Raw genomic sequence first — 23,079 nt, 5'->3', positions numbered from 1 at the left:
CCTCACTAGAAATGGACTATTGCTGTCATATTAAGTAAAAGACTGAGTGGTGCGGCTTGGGCCGAGGGCGGCTGTCCTTCTACCTAATCTGGGAATGGACCAAGATGGGGTTTCCATGTTGCCATGTGTGGTGGCCATGTCTGGGTTCTTCCCGGCCAAGGGGCGCCCGGAGACAAAGAAGGAGGGATTGGGCAGGAGGAAGAAAGTGGCTGGGCTTCCGAGGCTGAAGTGTGCTCAGGGGTAGTGGCCTCCAGTGGCCTGTGAGTGGTCACTTAATTCTCTGTTGAGTTCTCTTGTGGGTGTGTTGGCGGAGGCGCCTTGCTGGTGAGCTTTGTCACAAGTGTCTACTCTGTTAAAGATAGTCATGTTCGGGTGATGTTTTTTGTTCTTCCCAGACCTCAGAATATATCATTCAAGCCTACAAATATGGTGCGTTTGAGAAGATCCCAGAATTCATTGCTTTCAGAAACCGGCTGAACAACTCCCTGCATTTTGCCCAAGTCCGCACTGAACGGATGTTGTTGGACCTGCTACTTGAAGCCAATATGTGAGTCCATCCCAGATGACCTGGAGGAGGGGGTCCCTGTGACCACCCACCTGTCTTGCGATGTTTGCCCACAGCATGGCATGGCTCAGGGCTGCTCCAGCCCTAGAGCACAACCTTACTTTGTTCTTTTCTCTTTTTTTCTTAAAATCTCTTTTTGGGGCTTGTCTGTGGATTTTTATGGTCTTTGGTCTTTGGCCCAAATTAGAGAATTGTGCCCATTGTCCCCTCTGTGGCATCGTGGACTCTAAAGGAAAACAGCTCAGCTTGAGCCAGCCCCCCCGCTCCCCTCTTAGGGGTTTGTGTCATTTAGCTCCTTCCAGAGGTTGTTTTTGATCCCAGCATAAATAAAACCCTATGACGAGCTGAGCTGTGGATCCCAAGAGCCATTTAGGTGTAAAGAGGACCCCAGTTTGAATCCCCCTGGGACCATGAGGGAGTGACTTCCCCTTACATGACCTCCCTTTCCTTTCTCCAGACCTTCCTGCTTTAACATTGAGGTCCTGGGTTTCCCACTTGGAAGTTGTATGGCTGTAACTTAATGTTCTAGATCATTCTTTCCTCTTCCCCAAGTCCCTGCAGCTTCTGTGCTCTATAAACATGGGTGTTATCTCCTATCCCAGATCGACCAGCTTGGAGGAAAGTGTCAAGTCCATGAGCCTCAGTCCTGAGGAGGACGATATCCCATGGAAAGACCTGCGAGACAACAGAGACCTCCATGTGTTCTTCACCTGGGATCCCAAGGAGAGGTAATGCAACTTCATGGGTCTGCTTTTGGTGTTTTCTCTTCCCTGGCTGCCGGATGGTTGGCATTGATCTAGAAAGGCAGTTCAAGGGGTGGCTAGGTGACACAATGGATAGAGCACCAGCCCTGGAGTCAGGAGTACCTGAGTTCAAATCCGACCTCAGACACTTAATAATTGCCTGGCTGTGTGGCCTTGGGCAAGTCACTTAACCCCATTGCCTTGTAAAAAAAAACAAAAAAAAGGGTGGTTCAGCCTTTGGGCTCTGATGTGGTCGGGGACTGCCTGCAGGCTCCAAGGCCCGGTAGAGGCTGCTGTGTCTGCTCATCCGCTGCTCGTGTTTCTGTCTTAAGGGATGTTTCTGAAGAACATAAGAAACTCTCCCTGGAGGAGGAAACCCTTTGGCTGCGCATCCGTTCCCTGACCCTGCGATTGGTCAGTGGACTTCCAGCTCTTAGCCACCCGGTGGAGCCAAAAAACTCAGACAAGACAACAGAGAATGGCGTCTCCTCGAGGATCGACACCGTCCGTTCACTTCTCCAACAACTGGAGGGAGTGTTGGATGCGGGAAAGCGATTTGTTGAACGGAAAGTTCAGGTATGGTCTAAGAAGTGAGCTGAGAGGTTCCTGAGGCCTCTGAGCCGAGGGTGGGGTACCAGGAGACCTGAGTTCAAATCCTGTTCTGCCTCTTCCTCTGGTGTGAACTTTGGGGCAGCCCCCAGCTTACCAGAGCTTGGCTTCTGTCAAGTGAGGGCGTCTGACATAATGATTTCATGATTGCGTCTATGGGTGGGCCTGTCCAGACCCAAGAAAGATGCCCTGCCACAGCCCTGGCCAGTGCTGTCCACCAGGAGCTGTCATCTCTAAGCAAGCCTCGTCCCCTCCCTGCATGGAGGGAGTTTTCTGATCCCTCTCTGCTGGGCTCCACACTTGAAATCCTCAGGGACCCTCTTGGCTACCCTGCCAATCTTGTCAGTGGAGTCTCATTGGTCATGAACCTGAGAGATGTCCTTGACTGTCTGAGGGGTCTCCAGCTTCTTCCTCAAGTGGGACCCCCAGAAGAGACCACCGCCCCTAGATTGGGCCTTGACTCCCACAATGCCTCCTCCCACAGCTCCGCAGCCCAGGACCTCGTATGTCGGCCGCCAGCCTCTCGTTCTGCCCGTTGGCCACCATGATTGTCTAGACATGCTCCTGTCTTATTCTAGTGGAGCTGACTGTTCTGAACCAAAGCATAAGAACTGACATTTCATCTGATTGGGTCAGAACGGGCAAAGTGACGAGCCCTTTTTTTTCTCTCTTGCTCCCCAGTATCCTTTCCTTGGTCCTGTTCCCACTCGGATGGCTGGCTTCTTCAGCAGCGGCTGTTGTCAGTGCCAGACTAGCTCCTTTTATCTCGTTAGTGATATTTATGAACTAGATACCAATGGCCTAGGTAAGATGTTTGCGCACGTGTGAGTTTGTGTGCGTGTGTGTATGTGTGTGTGTGCGTGTGTGTATGTGTGTGTGTGTGTGTGTGTGTGTATGAGCATTCGCTTCTGTGGAGATTATTAGATAAATTATGTTGTTAATTCAGAAATGGCTTGGTTTTGTTTCTCCAAAAAATAAATTCAGCATGATGAGGGGGAATGGCCTTTGGACAATTCTAATTTAGACCAGAAATAATCTTGTTTTATTTCAAATGATATCATATATAATGATCTACTTGAAGGGCCCTTGCCTATATGAATGAAGGATGTAACACTTTTCCCCTCTAGCAGGTGGATGGCGGGGCCCAGTCGGGCTACAGCCCTTCCTCCCTAGCGGCTCGGTCTGCCCGCCAGTCAGGTGGTGGCCGGGCAGGCGGCATCACCTCTGTAATGTGACAGGGTTGGCCAGACTGGTGAACCTCGGGAAGCCTTCAAGAAAGCCTGGATCCCTCCTGCTTCTTATCGGAGGGGCAGAGCGCACATTTGTCTAAGGCAGATGGATAATAATGATAACAAATGATCAACCAAAAAATCCTATTTCACAGTGGCCCATTACTATGTTCATTTACCAGAAATGGAAGGAATCAGATCGTTGAGTTTCTGTTTGCAAGTTGCTGGTTAGAGAACTAACCATTTGTTGTTGAAAACCCAGATATTCTCAGTTCCTAAGCAGTAGGAGTCAGGGTCCAGGGACCAGCATTAGACCAGTTTAGAGGTAGGAATGTCTTGATGGAATCATTAAACTCAAGCTTATAATGAATTCCATTTGCCTTTTTAGCTGCTTGAAAGAAGGGGATTTTAATCTCCCCCTCACTTGGGGCAATTGTTGTGGCCAAGCCCAAATGAGGTTTCTGAGTTTTTGAAGGGGATCCTCTGGAGGCAAGATGAAAAGATCCAATTCTGTGGAAGCCCCCAGGTGGTGAAGGACCCCCAGGGTGGCCTGGGCATTGTGGGGCTTTTACATGTGACTGCTAAGCTGGGATTTCTCTTTTCCCATTTCAGAAGATACAGCGGAGATCCAGGAGAGAATAGGGAATAGTTTTGAATCTTTACTAGAACAATTAAGAGGTAAGTGTCTGGACACAAATGAATTCTTTTCTTTTTTTTTTTTTTTTTGCAAGGCAACAGGGTTAAGTAGCTTGCCCAAGGCCACACAGCTAGGTAATTAGTGTCTGAGACCTGATTTGAACCCAGGTCCTCCTGACTCCATGGCCGGTGCTCTATCCACTGTGCCACCTAGCTGCCCCACAAATGAATTCTTATGTATAGAAACACACTTGTCCTGAATGGCCTTCTCTCTGGGCCTGGAGATGAGTGTGGTGCTTCTCCTGGGTGGGCAGGTGGGTGGGCCTGGTGGTCTGGGGGCCAGAGTCAAGGTGGCAGGGACACACACATTTAGGAATGCCTTCCCTTCCCGGGAGCACCGCCCCCCCCCCCCCCCCCAGCCTGTCTGTTTTAGTGGAAAACGGGGAGTGGGGATTCCTGGGCATCTTTGACCTTTCCCGGCCATGGTCCCTCTGACCGTCCATGGTCCATAGTCTGGGTCATCCAGCGACATTGATGGTGAGATTGGAAGGCAAGAGGAGATGCCTTACTGAAGCTGAGCGCCTGCCACCCTCCTTCGCTCTTCTGGGGCTTCCCTGGACTCTGGCTGCCCTCAGCTATTGAACGGGTGATGGCTCGGTCCAAACCACAGTTGTTTCCTGTTTTCTTGCAGAAGTATTTAGTCAGTGTAAAGGGGACATGTTAGAAGTAGAAGATGGGAACCTGAAGTCTCATCCCAATATCCTAGAAAATCTTGTCTTCTTTGTGGAGGTGAGTGTCCCCCACTCTCCCTTCCTGGTTCGTGGCTATTCTTCACAACAGTTGTTCATGAGGCACTTCAGTTTTCCCTTTAGTCCCATTTCTTAAACACTCCCTTTGAGGGGGGTGCTGGACCTTGGGCTCCCTACCATGGTGTCTTTGAAGGCAGGTGTTCCCAATATGATGGCAGGGTGACTTAATCTTAGTGAGGGGTGCAGCCTCTGTCTGCCTCAGTCTGCTCATTGGTAGAGTAGGGGCGATAACAGCCCCTGTCTCTGAATCACTGCGAGGATGCTGGGAGATCACTTGGCCTCTGGGAGGAGAGAGGAAAGGGAGTCAACGATCTTTGTCCTAAGCTTGGGGATTCTGTAGGTGTTTCAGAGGACCGGGGATGTCCAGCCAAGGCTGAGGACAGATCCCAGCGAAGCCGTGAGCCAGTCAGCCAGCTTTTATTAAATGTTCCTGGCCAGAGCAGTCCTTCCTCCAAGGAGGTTGGCGACCTTGAGGAGCAACCTCGCAGCCCTCTTCTGGGGAAACCTCCCCAGAGCCCTCACTCCACTCTCTTCCCCGCTTCCTCCTCCTGTTTCACTGTTAAATAACTTGATTAAGGACCATTTTCTTTCTTTTTTTTCAGACTATCTCCATCATCCTTTGGGTGACTAGTTACTGTGACAGTGTCCTGCAACCATATAAATTAAATTTACAGAAAAGGAAAAAGAAGAAAAAAGAAACCAACACCCAAATGGTAATAATACAGATGAGGACCAGTTAAGGGCCCCCACATTTCCCTCACGGAGGAGCCGTGTGTTTAGACCAACTTGAGTAGAGCCTGTGATGCACAGAGGGTCTCCCCTCTGTCTGGTGAGGGTGCCGCCGTGCCTCCCGTCTCCGGGGTCCAGATGCTGAGTCTTTGCAGTTCTCCTTCTCGGGTTCTCTGACCTCCTCTCACATGGAATCTCCAGCCCCTCACCCTCCCAGCCCTGGGCCAGGAGTGTCCCTGCCTCAAGTGTCTGGGTCCACCGCCCTCCCTGCCCTCCTTGCGCAGGTGACAGGGCCCCCCCTTGGCCTTTCCCACCTCACATCAATCTCTTTTGAGGCCATTCCCATTCTGTCCCCTACAGGGTCTCTTGTGTATGGCGCCCCATTTCCCATCTCCCACCTCCGCCACTTTGCCCAGACCATCTCTCACACCACAAACATTCTGTCCTCAGCTTGGGGGCTGCTTCTTGTGCTCCCCACCCTCACTATTACTGGAGATATTTTCAGATGTTTTGGTATTTATGTGTCTCCACATCTTAAACTTCCTCTGTCACTCCCTGAGGGCTCCTGAAGGCTTCTGTGTCCGTCCCAGTGTCTTGCACCAAGTCCAGGCTGAGAAGAGCTCACGGCATCAAATGCCACTATACAGGAGGGCATGAGGGCGGGCAAGAGGGCAGTGTGGTGCAAGTATCTGCTCCCAAGAGATGCCCTGTGGAAGTGGGTCTGTGGGTGAGGCTGGGGGCTCTGCCACCCTCGAGCCCTGCTTCCCACCCATAAGGGGTGCACCTCTTATGTTTCAGGGTGACACAAGATTGGCAGGGATGCGCTCTTTGTGACTGTCATAGATGGTCACACAGAATAGTAAATGTAGCCAAGACAGGTATGCGCAGTCTTGGCCTCAGAAAGAAAAGGCAAAGACGGCTCATTTATAGTTACTCTGAAAAAAAGGTTTGGTACCTATTGTGATCTGCCGGCTTGGGGGGCATCTCTGCCAGGGACCCAGGTTGTGCTCTCATATGCTGGGCTTAGATTAGGCACCCCATGTTAGGGAGGAGGGCATCAGGACGGTGAGCGTCAGGCCCCAGCGCAGGACTTGTGGGTTCTGAAGGGGCCTAGACTGCGCCGGGGGCAGGGGGATCTACAAGCTGCGCTATTTGTTTTCTGCTGCACTGGAGACGGGATTCTAGCTGAGGGCAGAGTGGACGGAGTGGGCTCCCGGCTCCTTCCCTTTATGACCTGCCCGGGTAGGGCAGGCTGGTCGGGGAGCCCGGGCCAAACCCACTTGGGACCCTGGCTGAACCCAAGTGTCTCTAATGCCCTTTAGCAGGCGCTTCCTCGACTGTAAAGCAGGGCCAGTAATGCCACAGAGCCGAGGGAAAGGAAGGGGGCCCCGGGAAGAAGAGACTCCCCCCGCTCTGGGTCATGGCAGGGGGAGATGACCTCTGGACTGCCACGGCCTGTGGTTGCAAGGCCTCGCCTTTTCTGTGACTCCAGGAGTGGCGTGGCCGCTCCCAGGGCTCCTGGCTCTGGCCTGGCACCTGCCGTTGCCAGTGGGTGGGGTGGCTGACCACAACCAAAACAAAACTTGCAGGACCAGGGGTTTGTGGGGTGCTACCAACCCCGGGCTTTCTGTTCCTCTCACCCTGTTGGTCACAGTTGGTTAGTGGCCAGTGCTGATGAGGAAGGGGCCCGGGCACCCCAGGGCCTGGCTGAAGGGACACTGCCCTGATCAGAATTCCAGGCTCCCCATCCCCCTGGGTGCGAGGGAAGATGTGGTCACAGTGGCGGGAGTGCTCTGACTGGGCTGACTTCAGGGGTCCTGAGACATTGTGAAGCTCAGAGCTTTCTGAACACCCCCCCTACTAGTCCAGCAAGGGTTTATGCTGTGGATGTGACCCTTGCTGGGTCCATTAGCAAGAAGCCTCCTGGGGGATGAGGACAGAGAGGCTTGTCTGAAAATGGGCAGAGACTGCTCAGAGACCTTCCTGATGGGGGGCCTGACCTTGCCAAGCCCTCAGGGGAGCCAGAAGTCCCTAGAGGGAGAAGTGAGGGGAGGGGGGAGCCAGAGGCAGTTTGGAGACCGGCGGTGAAGCTGCAAGGGGTGGCGTCCCCGAGAGCCAGAAGGGTGCCAGGTGGGTGAGCTTGGAGGTGGTAGAGGGGGACGAGCTGGGTTCCTGGCTGCCCCCCAGAGATGGGGCACTGGCAGCTCACCCTCCTCTTCTGTCCCCCCAGCCCCCCATCTTCTCCAGCTTCCAGCACTATGTGGCCGGGCTCCAGCTGCTCCTCTCCAGTGTCCTGGAGCACATCAGAGCGCTCGAGGCTCTCCTGGCTGCACTCAAACTTGAAGAATTGTCCCTTGAAGACTCTGCTCTTTCACAGGTAACCAGAGATGTCCGTCCCCCCCACCCCCTCCAAGTGCCAGCCCAGCTCTGGTGGAGGACAGGCAGCTTGGGGGTGGCCACAGGCTAGCAGAGCAGCTCCGGCGGGGGGCCCAGCCCCTTGGGCCTGGCCCTAGGCACTTGATAGCTGTGGCCTCTGTTCAACCAAAGAGGGCCCTGCTGTGGTGGGGGGTCTTGTTACCTGGGGCAGGACTGGCCTGATGGAATGATGGAAACAGAGAATATTAATAGACACTTGTCAGGCGAGTCTGTCGTCCCCCTGAAGAGATCACTGAGGGGTCACTGCCGCATCTGAATCTCCAGCCCTGTCTTAATGTCTTAACTAAATTGCAGCGATGAGGTTGAGGAGGCAGAGCTCGAGGTTGGCCTCATGGCGCTAGCGCACCCTCGTCTTGCAGATGATTAGATTAAGATGGATGGTGACAGGACTTGGCCAGGGTCTCACAGTTAGTCAGGGCATCTGTTGCCCCAGGCCTGGTTCTGGGAGCGACACAGGAATGACTGAGCACCAGTGCCCAGGAAAGTGGGCATGGTCTTCCAACATGAAGCCCGGATGGGCCGGGCCCTGGGACAAGGGTGGGGAAGGTCCAGAGTGATGGGAGAAGAGCAGACGTGGGGGCAGAGAAAGCACGATGGCCCCTTATCCTCTTGGATTTCTTTCCCCTCCTGAGCCTAAGTAATTAGCAGGTCCAAGACCCCCCCCCCCCCCTGCACTTTGCCCCAGCGGAGACAGGCGGCTGACTTGGCTGCGCCAGGAGCCCAGGCAGGATGTTGTCCCTGGTCTCATCTTTGGTGTTCTGGGTTGTGGCGGAAGAGGGGGCTCTGCTGGGATTGCCCCAATGTTAGCGGAGGGGGGGCAATTCTTAGACAAACCACCCTTGGTCTCTTCCATTGTCTTCTCCCTTTTGTTTCCCTCTACCGACGAGCCGTCCTTTCTGACATGTCCAGATGAGGGGCTGGGGGGCTCCAAGGATGAGAACAGACCAGAGAGCCCAGGACACACATGCACACTCACACATACATGCACACCAAAACACACACGCACTCACACACACACACCCATCCATACCCACACTTACACAGACACGCACACACTCACACTAAGACATGTACACTCACCCATAATCACACACCAAGACGTGTGAGCACATGTATTCACACACACTCAGACCCTGCCCCTCCAGGGCCGACGCACTTCTGCGGGGGTGCCGCTGTCCAGGGGAAGGCCCGGGCGGCCCACAGCCTCAGCCGTCGTCCTCTTGACCCTCTCTCTGCAGGAGGAGAAGAAGTTCACCAAGACCGTGCATGGGAAGGTGCAGAGCAGCTACCAGCACTCACTTCAGGAAATCGGGGAGCTACTGAAGAAGCGGCTGGAGACCATGAAGAAGCTGAAAGCGTAGGGGGAGAGGCCCGGACTGCTCGGAAAGACTCCAGGGCGGGCGCCGACCCCAGCCGAAGCCTCAGCCGGCTGCCCGCCGCCAGAATCCAAAACTTCCTCATAAAATGCATGAAGGACTTTGATCTTGAATTAATTTTTTAGGTATTAACTATTCAGCTGATTAAATTATTGTACATAAACCGGAAGCCGAGCCCTCCCCTAGGTTTGACCACTTTTTATACATGTTCATTATTAAGCATATGGCAGCAACCAGAGAAACCTTCCTTTTCTTCCTTTCCAGCTCCAGAAACTTCTGGGGGTTGTTTTTAGAAGCAGCAATAGCAACTCAGAATTAAAGCCTCCAGCCCAGGGCAGCCGGCCAGCCCTCCCCAGGGAGGGAGAACGGGGGTCTGGCCTGCCTTAGATCAGCAGAAAGCAGACAGGCCTTTTTGCCTCGGAATCCATCCCTCTTCCCTCTGGAACTTCCCAGGGGGTAGGGGCAGAGGAGCCTCCACTGGACACACGGGTACGTCCCCGGCTTCGATGCCAGCCGGGTGGGCGCGAGAGGGAGGGCCAGGAGCGCTCCCTGCTCCAGCCTCGGGCCCCTTCCCCGTGCCCGCCTATGCAGTCTGAACCAGGGATAGGGAGGCAAAGGAAGCAGCTGTCCAGGGGAGAGAGGAGCGTGGACCATCTCCAAGGCCACTCCCAGCTAGCCCAGGCGCTCCTCCATGCCTTTGGGAATGACGGGAATCACTGTTGGAAAGCCAAGAGACGTGATGTACATAATTTACGCAGTGAAGCCCTGTACCACTGTCACTGATTCCTTCAGTCGTATACTACAATCAGTTCCTGAATTAAAAACAAAAAAATAGGTGCTTGAAAATGAAGACTTAGTGTTTGAGGGGTTGTTACTGGTGGGGAAGGGGCAGGGAGGGAACAGGCAGAGCTCTGGGGAACAGCCAAGACTGAGGTTGGGCCAGAGTCCCTGGAGCAGCTTCCAGCGCGATGCCAGGTGGGGAGCCCCCCCAGGACACGGACAGCCCTGCGCAATGGGAGGAGCCTAAGCTGGTGCCCTTTGGAGGCAGGACCCTGAGAATGCCCCTTCCCCTGTCTGGGCTCCAGGGGGTGCACGGGGCTGGCTTCTTTGCTCCTCAGACTGCCCGCAGAGTCGGCTACTTTAAAAGCAAATAACTACATCTTTTTCCTCGATGAAATTTGACCTTTTTTTTTTTTTATTTCTTGGAAAGGTTGGGAAAAAAAATCTTCCTATGCAAAACCCACTTACTTTGGTTCTCCTGGCTTGAAGAAAGCTTTGAAGCTTTCAGAAATCTGTGATCTGGCCTAGAATAATTGATTCTCCTCCTTAAACTTTGGAAAGGAGCTGAAAAGGATCATTACCCCCTCCTCCAAAAAGACTGGTTAGAAATGCTAGATCTTTGACAACTCAGACCCCGGAAAAGAAAAGTTGTTATGGGAAATGCCAGTGCTCATCCCAACGGGCCGCCATCAACGAAGGACGTATGAAGACCTCATCTCCGAAGCAGGATGGACTTGAACGTGGCTTGGCTTCAGACGCCAACCTCTTGGGCAGGCAGGGGGCACAAGAGAGCCTTTTGGAGGCGGGTGTTTGGCTGTGCGTGTGTGTGTGTGTGTGTGTGCGTGTGTGTGTGCGTGTGCGTGTGCGCACACATGCCGAATTGATGCTTTCCATGACCATCTTGAAATGTACAGTATATAAAAATACCCTTTGAAAGAAGATCAGAGACTGACCTCAGTCCATCGAGCATGCACAGGGGTGGGGAAGCTCGGTCTCTGTCCTTAGGGGCATCTCATGATTCCTAAGCCTATCCAGCCAATCTCTGCTTCCTGGTGGCAGTCACCCCTTCCCCGGCCCACCTCCCCCCCAATGATTCAGTGTCAAATAATGTTGTTGGAGGAGGGGGCAATTCTTACTTCCTTTGTTTCTCATTGACTTTTGTATTAACTATAGCATTGAAATCAAATTCAACCTCTTACATCTTTCGATGTCTTTGTATAAAAAAAATGAAAACGAAAAACTAAATTGTGTGCAGAAATGGCCAATATCTTGTTGATCTAGTCTTTTGGAAACTTTGTCACACCCTATAAATTGTGTACAGTTAAAATATATATATATAAATATATATATCTATATCTATATATTCTTACATGAGTAAAGAAGCACCCTCCAACATAATGGATGTCATTTGGTATTTGACAAGAAATCCCAAATAGTCCCTTGTGGCTGCCACTTTTTGTTGGGGGGTTTGGGATGATGGTGTTTTTTGTTTGTGTGCTGAATTGAGATTTTAAAACAAGGTAAGGTGTGCAAGAGAAGAGACAAATGAATGGGCCTTCTGTCCCCACTCTGAAAGGTCTTGGTTTTATTCCACTGGCGTCTCAAGCAGATGTGGAGGGGAAATCATTTCTGCGGGCAGCACCCGATCTGGGGACGTGCACACTCTGCCAGCTGGTGCCAGATCAGACCCGTGGGGCACCCCTACTCCTGGCCCCTCAGTTGCTTCTCTTTCCACAATTTTAACTGTTCAGTCTTTGCTTTTCCATTTCACAATCATGTTCAATTCGAATATGCTCTTTCAAAAAACAAACAGGATTCCGTTGTACCTGCAGCTTTGTTTTCTCAACTCATGAATTATTTGATGTACTTTATGAATGTAGAAGGCCTGTATCTGCCCTTCAGATTAAGTGACATGAGCACAGCAAACCTGCTTTAAACTGGATGGGTTTAATAATTTATATAAAAATTAGTTTCCTTGCGACTCAGCCTATCTGCCTGGTTCCTGTTGTTGGCTGTTTGTCCTCCCCACGGGGACCTGCTGCCCAATTAGTTTGTAGTGACCCAGTTTGGAGCTCTGTGCCCAACAGGGATTAGTCATGAAGCTCAATTTGCTTTTCTGAGAGAATCGGTCTTAAAAAAGCTAAATAACGATGTTAAGAATGAGAGCTTTGGGGCCATTTCTGTCTAAACCACGGTGACAATAACATAGTTGATGATTGCGATGCCAGCCTTAACTTAGGGTCAACCCAGAGGGCTCTGGCCCTGCTTCTGCCCCGTGGTGGCCATGTGACCGAAGCCAGGGGGCAACCCAGGGCCTTGGGTCACTGAGAACAAAGAGGAGTAGCCAGCCGGTATTGGTGGAGGACATTTCCACCTGGGCATTCCTTGCCCTAAGTCGCCAGTTTGTGCAGAAAGTTGAGAGGATCATAGTTTGCATCGGTTGAAAAGCACATGGGATGCTTTTCAGGTCGGCAAACTCACAGCAGCCCTCGGTTGGTAAAGCGAGTCGATACTGTTCCAGTTTTACAGATGAGGAAAGTGAGGCCCAGAGAATTTCTGGGGTCTCAGCCCTAGGCCCAAGGATCACCCGCGGCAAAACATGTATTTGGCCTCGGTGTAGATGCAGGGACTGGATGTGGAGTTGGATCTAGTTCATTGTCCTAAATTATGTGACTTAGGCAAGTCACTGCCTGTTTCTTTATCTGTCAAAATGAGGGTCGCGCTCATTGGCCCCTGACGTCCCTTTTCTCTAGCTCCTAGGACCCCCAGGGCAGGCTCCTCTGTCCTGTCACCTGTGGGCCAGACCCTGGGTCATCAGAGGTACAATGATCCCCCCACCCATTGCCCTTCCACCTGGCACGGGACAAGCAGCCAGGGGACAAGCACCTCCTCCCAGGATGATTTCTGGGACTTATAAGCCAAAAGAGATGGATATGCATGTCTATTGGATGGAATGGGGCCAGGATGAGGGTCCTGATAGGAGGCTGGGGGCCCTAGCTGCCCATGGGACCCCGGCTATGCCACCGTCTTCTCCCGACCTCAGCTTCCAGACTCTGCTCAGGGGTGGCCCTGGCAGTGCCTCCTGCCAGTCAGGTCGGGGAGCACCTCGTGAATGGAGCATTGTCGTACCTGTGGATCCTCACTGCGGGTGTACATCTGTTCAAGCGTTCATTAAGTGCTTGCTGTATACCAGCCTATACTAAGGGCTTTCTAAATAGCTCGTTTGATATAGAGGGTTGTGAGAGTGTGTGTGCACACCCGGGGAAAGTGAGTGAGCCATCTCTGGCACTGCTATGTCACACACCTGCAGTCCTGTACCTGTTAAGGGTTTAGGGATAGGACTGGATTAAACATGTGAACACACATGTGCATGCCAATAGACCTCATCCCAATGATTAGTCCCTGGGCCAGCCCAGTCTGTGGGACCCACTGCTAGGCAGGGGTGGGGGTTGGGGCTGGGGGACCCTGAGCTAAACCTTGCTGGATGCCCGCCCTGGCAATGGTCTTTGCTCTTGTTCTCTGGTTCCTCGCTATGTTCTAGACTGTTCCCAGCACCGCCATCGTCCCCCAAACCTAGAGACAGACAGATGAGGTCTGCGTCTCCCAGCTATGGAGATGAGGATTAAAGGGACTGGCCACAGGCCAGGAGGGAGCTTGGCAGCGGCCTGGTCCACTGGATACCTTTCCAGCTGTTTGCTTCTGGGTCCAGTCGGCCCAGATAATTCTCTCCCTCATTTCTCTCTCTCTGTCTCTGTCTCTCTGTCACTCAGTCTCTCCGTCATTGTCATCGTCTCTGTCTTTGTCTCTTCATCATTCTCTCCCTCTCCCCCTTCCACTCTCTCATTAATCTATTTTCTATCACCTTTCTATTTCTAATTTATTGATATCAAAAATCTCTATCCATAACCTACTTTCCTACCTCTATCTCCCATCTGTTCTCTTCCTTTCCTACCTGTCTTCCTCTCTGCCCAGATAGACAGTAGCTCCAGGTTGCCCATCTGGGCCAGAGATACCCTTCATCCACTTGGCTTTCCCCGTGTGGATGGTAAAGTCAGACTCCTCTGCCTGATCTGGGACCTCTTCCAGAAGGTTCTGTGGACCAGTGCCCTCTGATGGGAGCACCCGAAGGAACTCACCAACCTCAGGGAGCTTCACAGTGCTTCTTAACACGGGAACAAGAGAGAAACGACCAGAGAGGAGAAGCAGCTTGCCCAGAGTCACCCAAATACTCTGTGGCTGAGTTAATATTCCAAACCACGTTCAGTGGCTCCAAACTCAAGATGAGCTGAAATCCATCCTTTTCACAAGGGTTCCCTTTTCCCATTCAACCACAAAATCATGGACTTTGTTAGGATCATGATGTCTGAGGGCCATGAATTTATTTTTGTTTTCATTTTTGATAACTGGTTTCAAGACAATTGGTTTTGGTTTTTTGGTTTGCTTTTGGTAATCACATATATTCATTTAAACCATGACTGTGAGGAGGGGGCCATGGACTCCCCATGGACACCCAGCACTCTGGCAAGGTGAAGCAGCTCTGCCCTCGTCCGTCCAACACAGCCCCCTCCTTTGGCGGCGTGTCGTTGGGGAAAGGGCCGGGTTTGGATCCCTCCTCTGACACGATCTCCGACAAGCCACAACATGTAAGAACTCTGTTGCCTCCTCTATAAAAGGACAATGATTCCTGTAATCATCTCCCAGGTTTGTGAGAAGCAGCCTATTAGATAGACTTGCCCCGGAGCTGGGAAGGCTAGTCTGAATTCTCCACCGGCCGTGTGGAGACCCTGGACAAGTCACCGCACCTCTGCCTACCCCAGTTTTGCTCATCTGTAAAGTGTAGATAAGAATGGCACCTGCCTTGCAGGGTTATTGGGAGGAGCTAAGTACATAAAGCATTTTGCAAATCTTAAAACATATTAAGCCTAGTATTATTAGAGTTAAGATCAAATGAGAAAGAAAAGATCAAATGAGAGAATGCTTGTAAAACAACTTGTAAACTTTAAAATCTCTGCAACTGGTCCCTTCGTATACGCTGACCACTACACTTCCTTGCCATCCTTAGGTTTCCGACTTCCTCCTCCTAAAGGAAGCATTTTCCGAGTTCTGTATCTCCTTATAAAACAGATGGGCATTTAACTGTTTACTCACCACATCCGATTCCAGCAGGCAGAGACAGTGTGACTTGGAGTTGTTTTTAATTTTGCTTTTTCATCCCCAGCACCCCCTAGGATGGGGGCTCCCCCATGGGGGGGCACCTTAAAAATGCCTTTTCAGAACACTGTACCCATCAACAGCAACGACGGGTGGTGATGATCACCAACACAGTGGTCAAAGACAAGTCCAAAAGACTTATGATGGGAGAATACCATCCACACCCAGGGAAAGAACTGTGGAGCCTGAATGCACACCGCAGCTTACTATTTTCAATTTTTCACATTTGTTTTTTGTTTTTTTCTTCCCCGTTTTGTTCTGGTTCTTCTTTCAAAACATGACTAATATGCAAATATGTTTAACCTGGCTGTGAACGTATAACCTGTATCAGATTGCTTGCTGTCTTGGCAGGGAAGGAGGATGGGAGAAAAACTTAGCACTAAAAATCTCACAAAAATGAGTGTTGGAAGCTATCTTTACATATTAAAAATACTAATAACGGGGAAAAAAGGAGGGAATTGTCCAAAAAAACCCCTTACTGGCAGCAATAGGATAAAGGGGATGAACTTGATACTTGGTAAAAAGCGTGGTCCATCTTTGTCTTCCCAGCCATTTCAAAGACCCCCAGTGACCCCCTCCTCCCACAAAGACTTTGCCGCTCCCATGGGAGCAGGGATGCCCACTGTGGCCCGTCTGGGAAAGGCGGGGATTTGAATCTGGACCCACCTCTAGATTAACAAAGAGGATGCTCCTCAGCCTTGATTGCTACCAAAAAAGCCAGAGGAGGGCAGAAATTGGAGTCCAGTCTCCAGAGATCCCCAGGCAGCCGGAATCAGAGGCCATGTAGTCCAATCCCTTCTTTTACAGAGAGGGAAACTGAGGCACAGACTTGACTGAGTTCCTTCAGCTATTAGGGGTCAGAGATAAGAGCCTCTGGCTGGAGCACCAGTCCTTCCGAAGAGCTGTTGGTTGCATTGGCCACTCTGAGGGTTGTGCTTGTTTGGGCCCTTTTCCTGGTGGCTGCCTTCCCGATTCCTGCTATGGAGCAGGGGAATGCGATGGAACGTTGGGTTTGGAGTGGGGGGCCGGGGGCCCTCCCATCTACCTGCTCCTCGCCAGCCGGGCAACCCGAAGAGGCCAAACTCTGGGTTTCACTTTGTTCACTTGTACGAGGCCGGTGCTGGAGCGCCTCTGACCAGCCCTGACTCTAGGATCCAATTCACCTCAATTTTATTGGCCTACAGCAATCAAGTTGCAGAACCAGAAGCTGAATTCGAATCCCTTGATTCCAAACCCAATTTTGAATACACAGCGGCTCTCCCCATATATGTGATTCCATTGTCCTCCCCAGCAAAAATGAGTTTTTTAAATATCTTTTTTCTTGTTGTTTTAAGTGTCTGAGGTCGGATTTGAACTCAGGTCCTCCTGACTTCAGGGTGGGTGCTCTACCCACTACACTGCCTAGCCGCCCTTCCTAAGGCTGTTTTGATAATAATGCCGACTGATGGGAAGGGAGGGAATACTGACCCTTTAGAAGTGGCTGATGGCTGACTCGGTTGGACTTCAGCGAGGGGAAGCCGAGGGTCGTCAGGAGCTTTGAGGGCACCTGGGGCGGTGACCATGGGAGGGAGGAGGCATGGGCAGGGAGCTTGGGCTCCCCTAAGCCTCTACCACCACCAGAGAACTGTCCCTCTCCAGGGAACGGAGTCCTTAAGGCTTGGCGCGGTGTGATCTGAGCACCGTGAAGGACCCGGTGACTGACTGGCGAGCTGATGAGCTGGGGGACCCTGGACCTGCTGCTTACTGACCGTGAGGCCTCGGTGTCCTTATCTGTAAGGGTAAGCCCAAGAAGCCCTGAGAATGGGCTCGTTATAGTCCTTGTGGATGCTTTCCCTGCTGTCGATTCATGATCTTATTGAAAAGCTTTATTAAAAACCTACTTACTGGGTGACTAAGTGGCTCTATGGATGGAGCACCGGCCCTGGAGTCAGGAGGACCTGAGTTCAAATCCAGCCTCAGACACTTCATAATGACCTAGCTGTGTGTCCTTGGGCAAGCCACTTAACCCCGTTTGCCTTGCAAAAACCTAAAAAAACCCCCCAAACCTACTTATATACTTGGGCAGGGAAATGGCACCACAGATAGGGGCACCTGGAGTCAGGAAGATCTGAGTTCCAATTTGGCCTCAGCCACTCATCCTGTGTGCCTCAGTTTCCTGATCTGTAAAAATGAGCTGGAGAAGGAAGTGGCCAGCCCCTTCAGTATTTTAGTCAAGAAAACCCCAAATGAGGTCACAAAGAGTTGGAAACAGCTGAGTGCAATCCAACACCCAAAGGTACGAGTTTCAGGGCCTGTTAACTATCTCACCAGATCCTCCCGTCCCTGGGGAGGCAGGGCTATTTTAACAGTAGAAGAAACTGAGGCCTGCTGCCACGGTGTCTAAGGAGGGGAGTGAATGTTTTCCTGATTGCAGGCCTGCCGCTCCATCCACCACCACCCCCTGGCTGCCTCAGCAGCCCCTTCCGGTCGTCCAGTCCTGTCCAGCTCTTCATGTGAACCCCACCTGGGGTTCCAGATCATTCTGATGAAGAAACTGAGGCAAACAGGGTGAAACAACTTGCGCCAGGGGCACAGTGACCTAGACTGTATTTGGACTCAGGTTTTTAGGCAGCCCTTGGCTGCCCCCTCCATAATTTTTTTTCCTGAACCTTTTCTTTTTTTTACAAGGCAATGGGATTAAGTGACTTGCCCAAGGCCACATAGCTAGGTCATTATTAACTGTCTGAGGCCGGATTTGAACTCAGGTCCTCCTGACTCCAGGACTGGTGCTCTGTTCACTGCACCACCTGGACACCCCTTTCTGAACCTTTTCTAATGGACTCACCGAAGCCATCAAGTCACCAATTTGTGGGTCCAGACCTCCGAACCTCCCCATTCCTTCTGAAGCGGCTCTGTAACTCTTAAATATTTAAAGGGGTCCGGCCTTTATTCATTGCACCACTGACTTTTTAAACCCCTCGTATTGGTGAACATAAGGTGTCTGGTGCGGTGTCTGGCGCTGTGGCACCAGCAGGGTGGCAGCTGGTCCCCAGTGTGGAGCCACTTTCCACCCAGGGTGGAAATCACCCTCCACAGATACACGCTGGTGACATAGCGCTATCTTAGGATCAAAGATTCAGAGCCAAAAAGATCCTTAGTCGCATCCCCTCCCTTTTACACTGAGAAACTGTCCCCTGTGGAGGGGGCACGACCAAGTGGCAGAGGGAAGATCGGCACCCAGGGCGTTCAGATCCACGGTCTGCTCTGCACCAATCCCAACCATTTCTAATCAATCATCATCATCGTTGTGATAAAAGTAAAGGACACACAGCACCATGGGCAGACGCTGGTAGAGGCAGTGAGAAAATATATTCAGTAGCGATGATCCATAGAAAAACAGCGTGTCCATCCTTGTCTTCCCAGCAGTTTCAAAGCAGAGCTTCCCCCACGCGCCCCCTAGCGACCCCATCCTCCCACCAAGGCCTTGCTGCTCCCACGGAGGAATCAGGAGTGCTTGACGCAGCCCGTCTGGGAAAGGAGGGGATTCGCATCTGGACCCATTTCTGGATGGACAGAGGATTCTCCTCAACATCGATTGCTACCAAAAAGGCAGAGGAGGGGGAGGGCAGAAATTGGAGTCCAGTCTCAAGAGACCCCCAGGCAGAAGAGAGGAGACCCGGAGGAGGAGCGGGGACCTGTGGGGGCCGGGTCTCCCCAACTGGCAGGTGGAGGCTTAAGTGTTGAAGAGAGTTAGACTGTCGGGGCCCAAGCTGGGTACTGTTTATTTAGACATTAGCACCAAGTCTTCTCTGGGGGCGCTTTTACAGGAATGGTCCCCGATTTCACTGTCTGGGCGCCGGGAGGAGGATCTCTGGCACATCCGGTGCCCACATCTGGAGATCCCTGACGCACGGGTCGCCGGCCCTGTCCGAGGATGCCTCCCCTCCTTCCTGCTCCCGACCCCCCAGGGGGACTCCTGCCGGGGCTCCCCTCCCCCTGCTTCAGAGCTCCTCTCTCCCCACCTCCTTCTTCTGAAAGGCGCTGAGGATGTTCAGGGTCTTCTGGAGCTCCTCCTTCTTCCCCTCGCTCATCTTCGTCTGCTCGATCAGCTTGGCGATCCTGGCCGTCTCTGCCGACACGAAGCCCTCACCCTGGTCCAGGATCTTGCCCATGATCTTCAGGTACCGCTCGGCCCACCTCTTCTCAGCCTCTTTGACGCCCTCCAGGTCGGCCCGGCCCTGCTCCATCAGGGCCCGGCGCTCCTCCGCCCCGGGGGCCTCGAGGAACCGGGCAGCCAGGGCATCGTAGGGCGGCAGGCAGCCGGGCATGCCCAGGTAGACGCCCTGGCCCTTCAGCCAGCGCCGGATGGCGGCCACCTTCACCGGGCCCTGGTAGGGCACTGGGTTCTCCAAGTCCCCGTTCCGGAAGAGGAAGAAGGCCGGGTAACTGTCTCTGTGGACTTGGTACTTCTCAGCCAGCTCCAGGTTCAGCTTGTCACCGTAATCTGCGGAGAAGCCAGGCGTGGGGGTGAGGCCACGGCCGGCGTCGGGGTGAGGGACGGGTGGGGGGCTGTGAGAGCAGGGACCCCACGGCGGGTGACGGGGGGACACGGCTCTGGGGGCCGAGGTGGTGGCGCTGGGAAGGAGCTTCCCTCTCATGGGAGCAGGAAAAGGGGGCGAAGTGGGGAAGAGAGGGGGAGAGAGAGGAAGAGAGAGAAGGAGGGAGAGAGAGAGGAAGAGAGAGAGGAAGAGAGAGAGGAAGAGAGAGAAGGAGGGAGAGAGAGAGGAAGAGAGAGAAAGGGAGAGAGAGGAAGAGAGGGGGAGAGAGAAGAGGAGAGGAAGAGAGAGAAGGAGAGAGAGGAAGAGAGAGAAAGGGAGGGAGAGGAAGAGAGAGAGGAAGAGAGAGAAGGAGAGAGGGAGAGAGGGAGAGAGAGAGGAAAAGAGAGAAGGGGAGAGGAAGAGAGAGAAGGAGAGAGGAAGAGAGGAAGAGAGAAGGGGAGAGGAAGAGAGAGAGGAAGAGAGAGAAGGAGAGAGGGAGAGAGGAAGAGAGAGAAGAGAGGAAGAGAGAGGAACAGAGGGGGAGAGAGAAGGGGAGAGGAAGAGAAAGAGGAAGAGAGAGAGAGAAGGAGAGAGGGAAAGAGGAAGAGAGAAGGGGAGAGGAAGAGAGAGAGGAAGAGAGAGAAGGAGAGAGGAAGAGAGAGAGAGGAAGAGAGGAAGAGAGGGGGAGAGAAGGGGAGAGGAAGAGAGAGAGGAAGAGAGAGAAGGGGAGAGGAAGAGAGAGAGGAAGAGAGAGAAGGGGAGAGGAAGAGAGAGAGGAAGAGAGAGAAGGAGAGAGGAAGAGAGGAAGAGAGAAGGGGAGAGGAAGAGAGAGAGGAAGAGAGAAGGAGAGAGGGAGAGGAAGAGAGAGAAGGATAGAGGGAGAGGGGAAGAGAGAGAAGAAGAGAGGAAGAGAGAAGGGGAGAGGAAGAGAGAGAAGGAGAGAGGGAGAGAGGAAGAGAGAGAAGGATAGAGGGAGAGGGGAAGAGAGAGAAGAAGAGAGGAAGAGAGAGAGGAACAGAGGAAGAGAGAGAAGGAGAGAGGGAGAGAGGAAGAGAGAGAAGAAGAGAGGAAGAGAGAGGAACAGAGGAAGAGAGAGAAGGATAGAGGGAGAGGGGAAGAGAGAGGAAGAGAGGAAGAGAGAGAAGGATAGAGGGAGAGGGGAAGAGAGAGAAGAAGAGAGGAAGAGAGAGAGGAACAGAGGAAGAGAGAGAAGGATAGAGGGAGAGGGGAAGAGAGAGAAGAAGAGAGGAAGAGAGAGGAGAGAGGGAGAGGGGAAGAGAGAGAAGAAGAGAGGAAGAGAGAGAAGGAGAGAGGGAGAGGGGAAGAGAGGAAGAGAGAGAAGGAGAGAGGGAGAGGGGAAGAGAGAAGAAGAGAGGAAGAGAGAAGGAGAGAGGGAGAGGGGAAGAGAGAAGAAGAGAGGAAGAGAGAAGAGAGAGAGAGGAAGAGAGAGAAGGATAGAGGGAGAGGGGAAGAGAGAGGAGAAGAGAGGAAGAGAGAGAGGAACAGAGGGGGAGAGAGAAGGGGAGAGGAAGAGAAAGAGGAAGAGAGAGAGAGAAGGAGAGAGGAGAGAGAGGAAGAGAGGAAGAGAGAGAAGGATAGAGGGAGAGGGGAGAGAGGAAGAGAGAGAAGGAGAGAGGGAGAGAGGGAAGAGAGAGAAGGGGAGAGGAAGAGAGAGAAGGAGAGAGGGAGAGAGGAAGAGAGAGAGGAACAGAGGAAGAGAGGGGGAGAGAGAAGGGGAGAGGGAGAGAGTTAGAGAGAGAGAGAGGGAGAGAGGGAGAGAAGACCGAGGGAGCCGAAGGGCCCGGGGCCCCGCCCGCCCCGCCCTACCTGACACGCCCACCTCCGCGATCAGCAGGTCGGGGCTGGCAGCCGCGCCCAGTGCCAGGCTCTTGAACTCGTCCTGCTTCTCCCCATACGGGTACTGGGTGTCGAACTTGACCAGGACGAACTTGCTCTTGGGGAGGACCTGCGGGGGAGGGGCGGCTGCAGCGGGCGGGGGGAGGCTGCCCGGGGGCGAGTCCCCCCCCCCCACAGTCCCGGGGCTCCCGCCCCCCCCCCCGGAGCCTGGGGGGGCCCCCCCGGCCCAGGCCCCTGCTGAGGGCACGACAGCACGTGGCCGGCGGGGGACCCTCCCCCGGGCCGGCGGGTCAAGCTTGGCAAAGACGGGGGGGGGCGGGGGCCTCGCCCCCCCACTCCCACCTGCCCCCCCAAAGGCAGGCCCCGCCCCCCGCGCTACCTGGTAGAAGGTGAGGGCGTCCAGCGGCAGCGCCCCCCGCGTGTGCAGGCCCCGGCCCGGCGCGGCGCCCCCCAACAGCAGCAGCAGCAGCAGCAGCGCGCCCCGCGGCCCCCGCGCCCCGCCCGCCCCCGCCATCGCGGCCCCCGCCATCGCGGCCCCGGCCATCGCGCCCCGCGCCCGCCCCGACGCCCGGCCGCGGGGGCGGGCCCAGGGTCACGTGGCCCCGCCCCGCCCCGCCCCGCGGGGAGCCCGGCGCCGGAGGGGGAAGAACAGTCTAGAAAACCCGGAGAGGGCGGGGCGGGGCTCCCTGCACAGCGGCCCGGAGACCCCTAGAGGGCGCCAGAGGGCGTTTTCCCCCCCCCCCCCCCGCGGCGCAGGGACCCGAGGCAGTCTGGGACAGACTCCCGGCACAGCCCCTCCCCCCCCCGCCCCTCCCCCCCGCAGGCGCTGCTTAGAGCTTTGGGGCCGGAGCCCCAAGGACCCGGCTTTAGTGGCATTGCCACTGCCGGTATCACTGTCGCCGTTATTAATTATTCCTATATAAGTTCTTGTCCACCTGATGCTTTATTTCCCCGTGAGCCGCTAGGGGCGCTAGCGCCTCCAAGCCCGCCTGCAGCTGGCCGCGCCTTTGAACCTGACGCGATGCCCCGCCCCCCCGCCCTCCCCTCGGCGGAGCGCGGCCTGGTGAGTGTTGCACACACGCGTCTGCGCGCAGCACGCTTACAGATTGGCCAGTTTTCTGTACGAGGAGTTAGGGTTAAGAGAAAAGAAAGAAAACCATGAGATTGGAAAGAAAAGCAAATTTTTAAGACGTGGACGTAGTGTTCATTCACATCGTGGGCTTCTTGGCTTGGTCTTTCTTCCCCGGATAGCATGATCTGGAGGGGATCAGGGCAGACAGCCCCCTTTTTAAAACGACATTATTTAGACAGTTCAGACTCATCTCCAACTCGCTGAATGACTTTTGATTCCATAGTTTCCCTCTCTATGAAGCTAAGATCGATACAAGTGTGAGACTAAAATTTGCCTGGAGAAAACTTAGAGAATAGAATCACTTTTTAAAATATTTAAAGTATGTGGAAGAGAAACTAGGTATTTTATATAACTCCACAGGGATAAAACTATTTAAACTGATGAAGCAAGATCTTGGGGGAAAAAACTATTTTTTTTTGTCAGATCTGAGATTTCATCTGTTTTGAGAAA

At 53.4% G+C, this 23,079-nt stretch overlaps 2 protein-coding genes across 2 annotated transcripts in view; one reads left to right on the top strand and one right to left on the bottom strand.

Moving 5' to 3' along the window:
• Window positions 1–9,238, top strand: part of NAA25 (N-alpha-acetyltransferase 25, NatB auxiliary subunit) — a 35,165-nt gene extending 25,927 nt beyond the window's left edge. Inside the window, exons 16-24 of the mRNA XM_074205759.1 lie at window positions 396–547; window positions 1,168–1,293; window positions 1,641–1,884; window positions 2,599–2,722; window positions 3,759–3,824; window positions 4,474–4,571; window positions 5,194–5,304; window positions 7,551–7,697; window positions 8,995–9,238. Of these exons, the coding sequence (XP_074061860.1) occupies window positions 396–547; window positions 1,168–1,293; window positions 1,641–1,884; window positions 2,599–2,722; window positions 3,759–3,824; window positions 4,474–4,571; window positions 5,194–5,304; window positions 7,551–7,697; window positions 8,995–9,117 (1,191 nt within the window). The 3' untranslated portion in view covers window positions 9,118–9,238. The remainder of the gene's footprint in view (window positions 1–395; window positions 548–1,167; window positions 1,294–1,640; window positions 1,885–2,598; window positions 2,723–3,758; window positions 3,825–4,473; window positions 4,572–5,193; window positions 5,305–7,550; window positions 7,698–8,994) is intronic.
• A 4,393-nt stretch (window positions 9,239–13,631) lies between these two features.
• Window positions 13,632–22,026, bottom strand: ERP29 (endoplasmic reticulum protein 29). Its single transcript, XM_074205758.1, has 3 exons — window positions 21,877–22,026; window positions 21,468–21,606; window positions 13,632–19,606 (listed from the first exon to the last, which is right to left on the bottom strand). Exons 1-3 carry the CDS (start codon window positions 22,024–22,026, stop codon window positions 19,104–19,106), a joined length of 792 nt encoding a protein of 263 aa, XP_074061859.1. The 3' UTR covers window positions 13,632–19,103.
• Between the last annotated feature and the right edge of the window lie 1,053 nt (window positions 22,027–23,079).

This window comes from Macrotis lagotis, chromosome X, assembly GCF_037893015.1.
Source record: "Macrotis lagotis isolate mMagLag1 chromosome X, bilby.v1.9.chrom.fasta, whole genome shotgun sequence".
NCBI lineage: Eukaryota > Metazoa > Chordata > Mammalia > Peramelemorphia > Peramelidae > Macrotis > Macrotis lagotis.
Note: the sequence above shows the minus strand (reverse complement) of the source record. Positions and strands in the feature narration are given on the sequence as shown.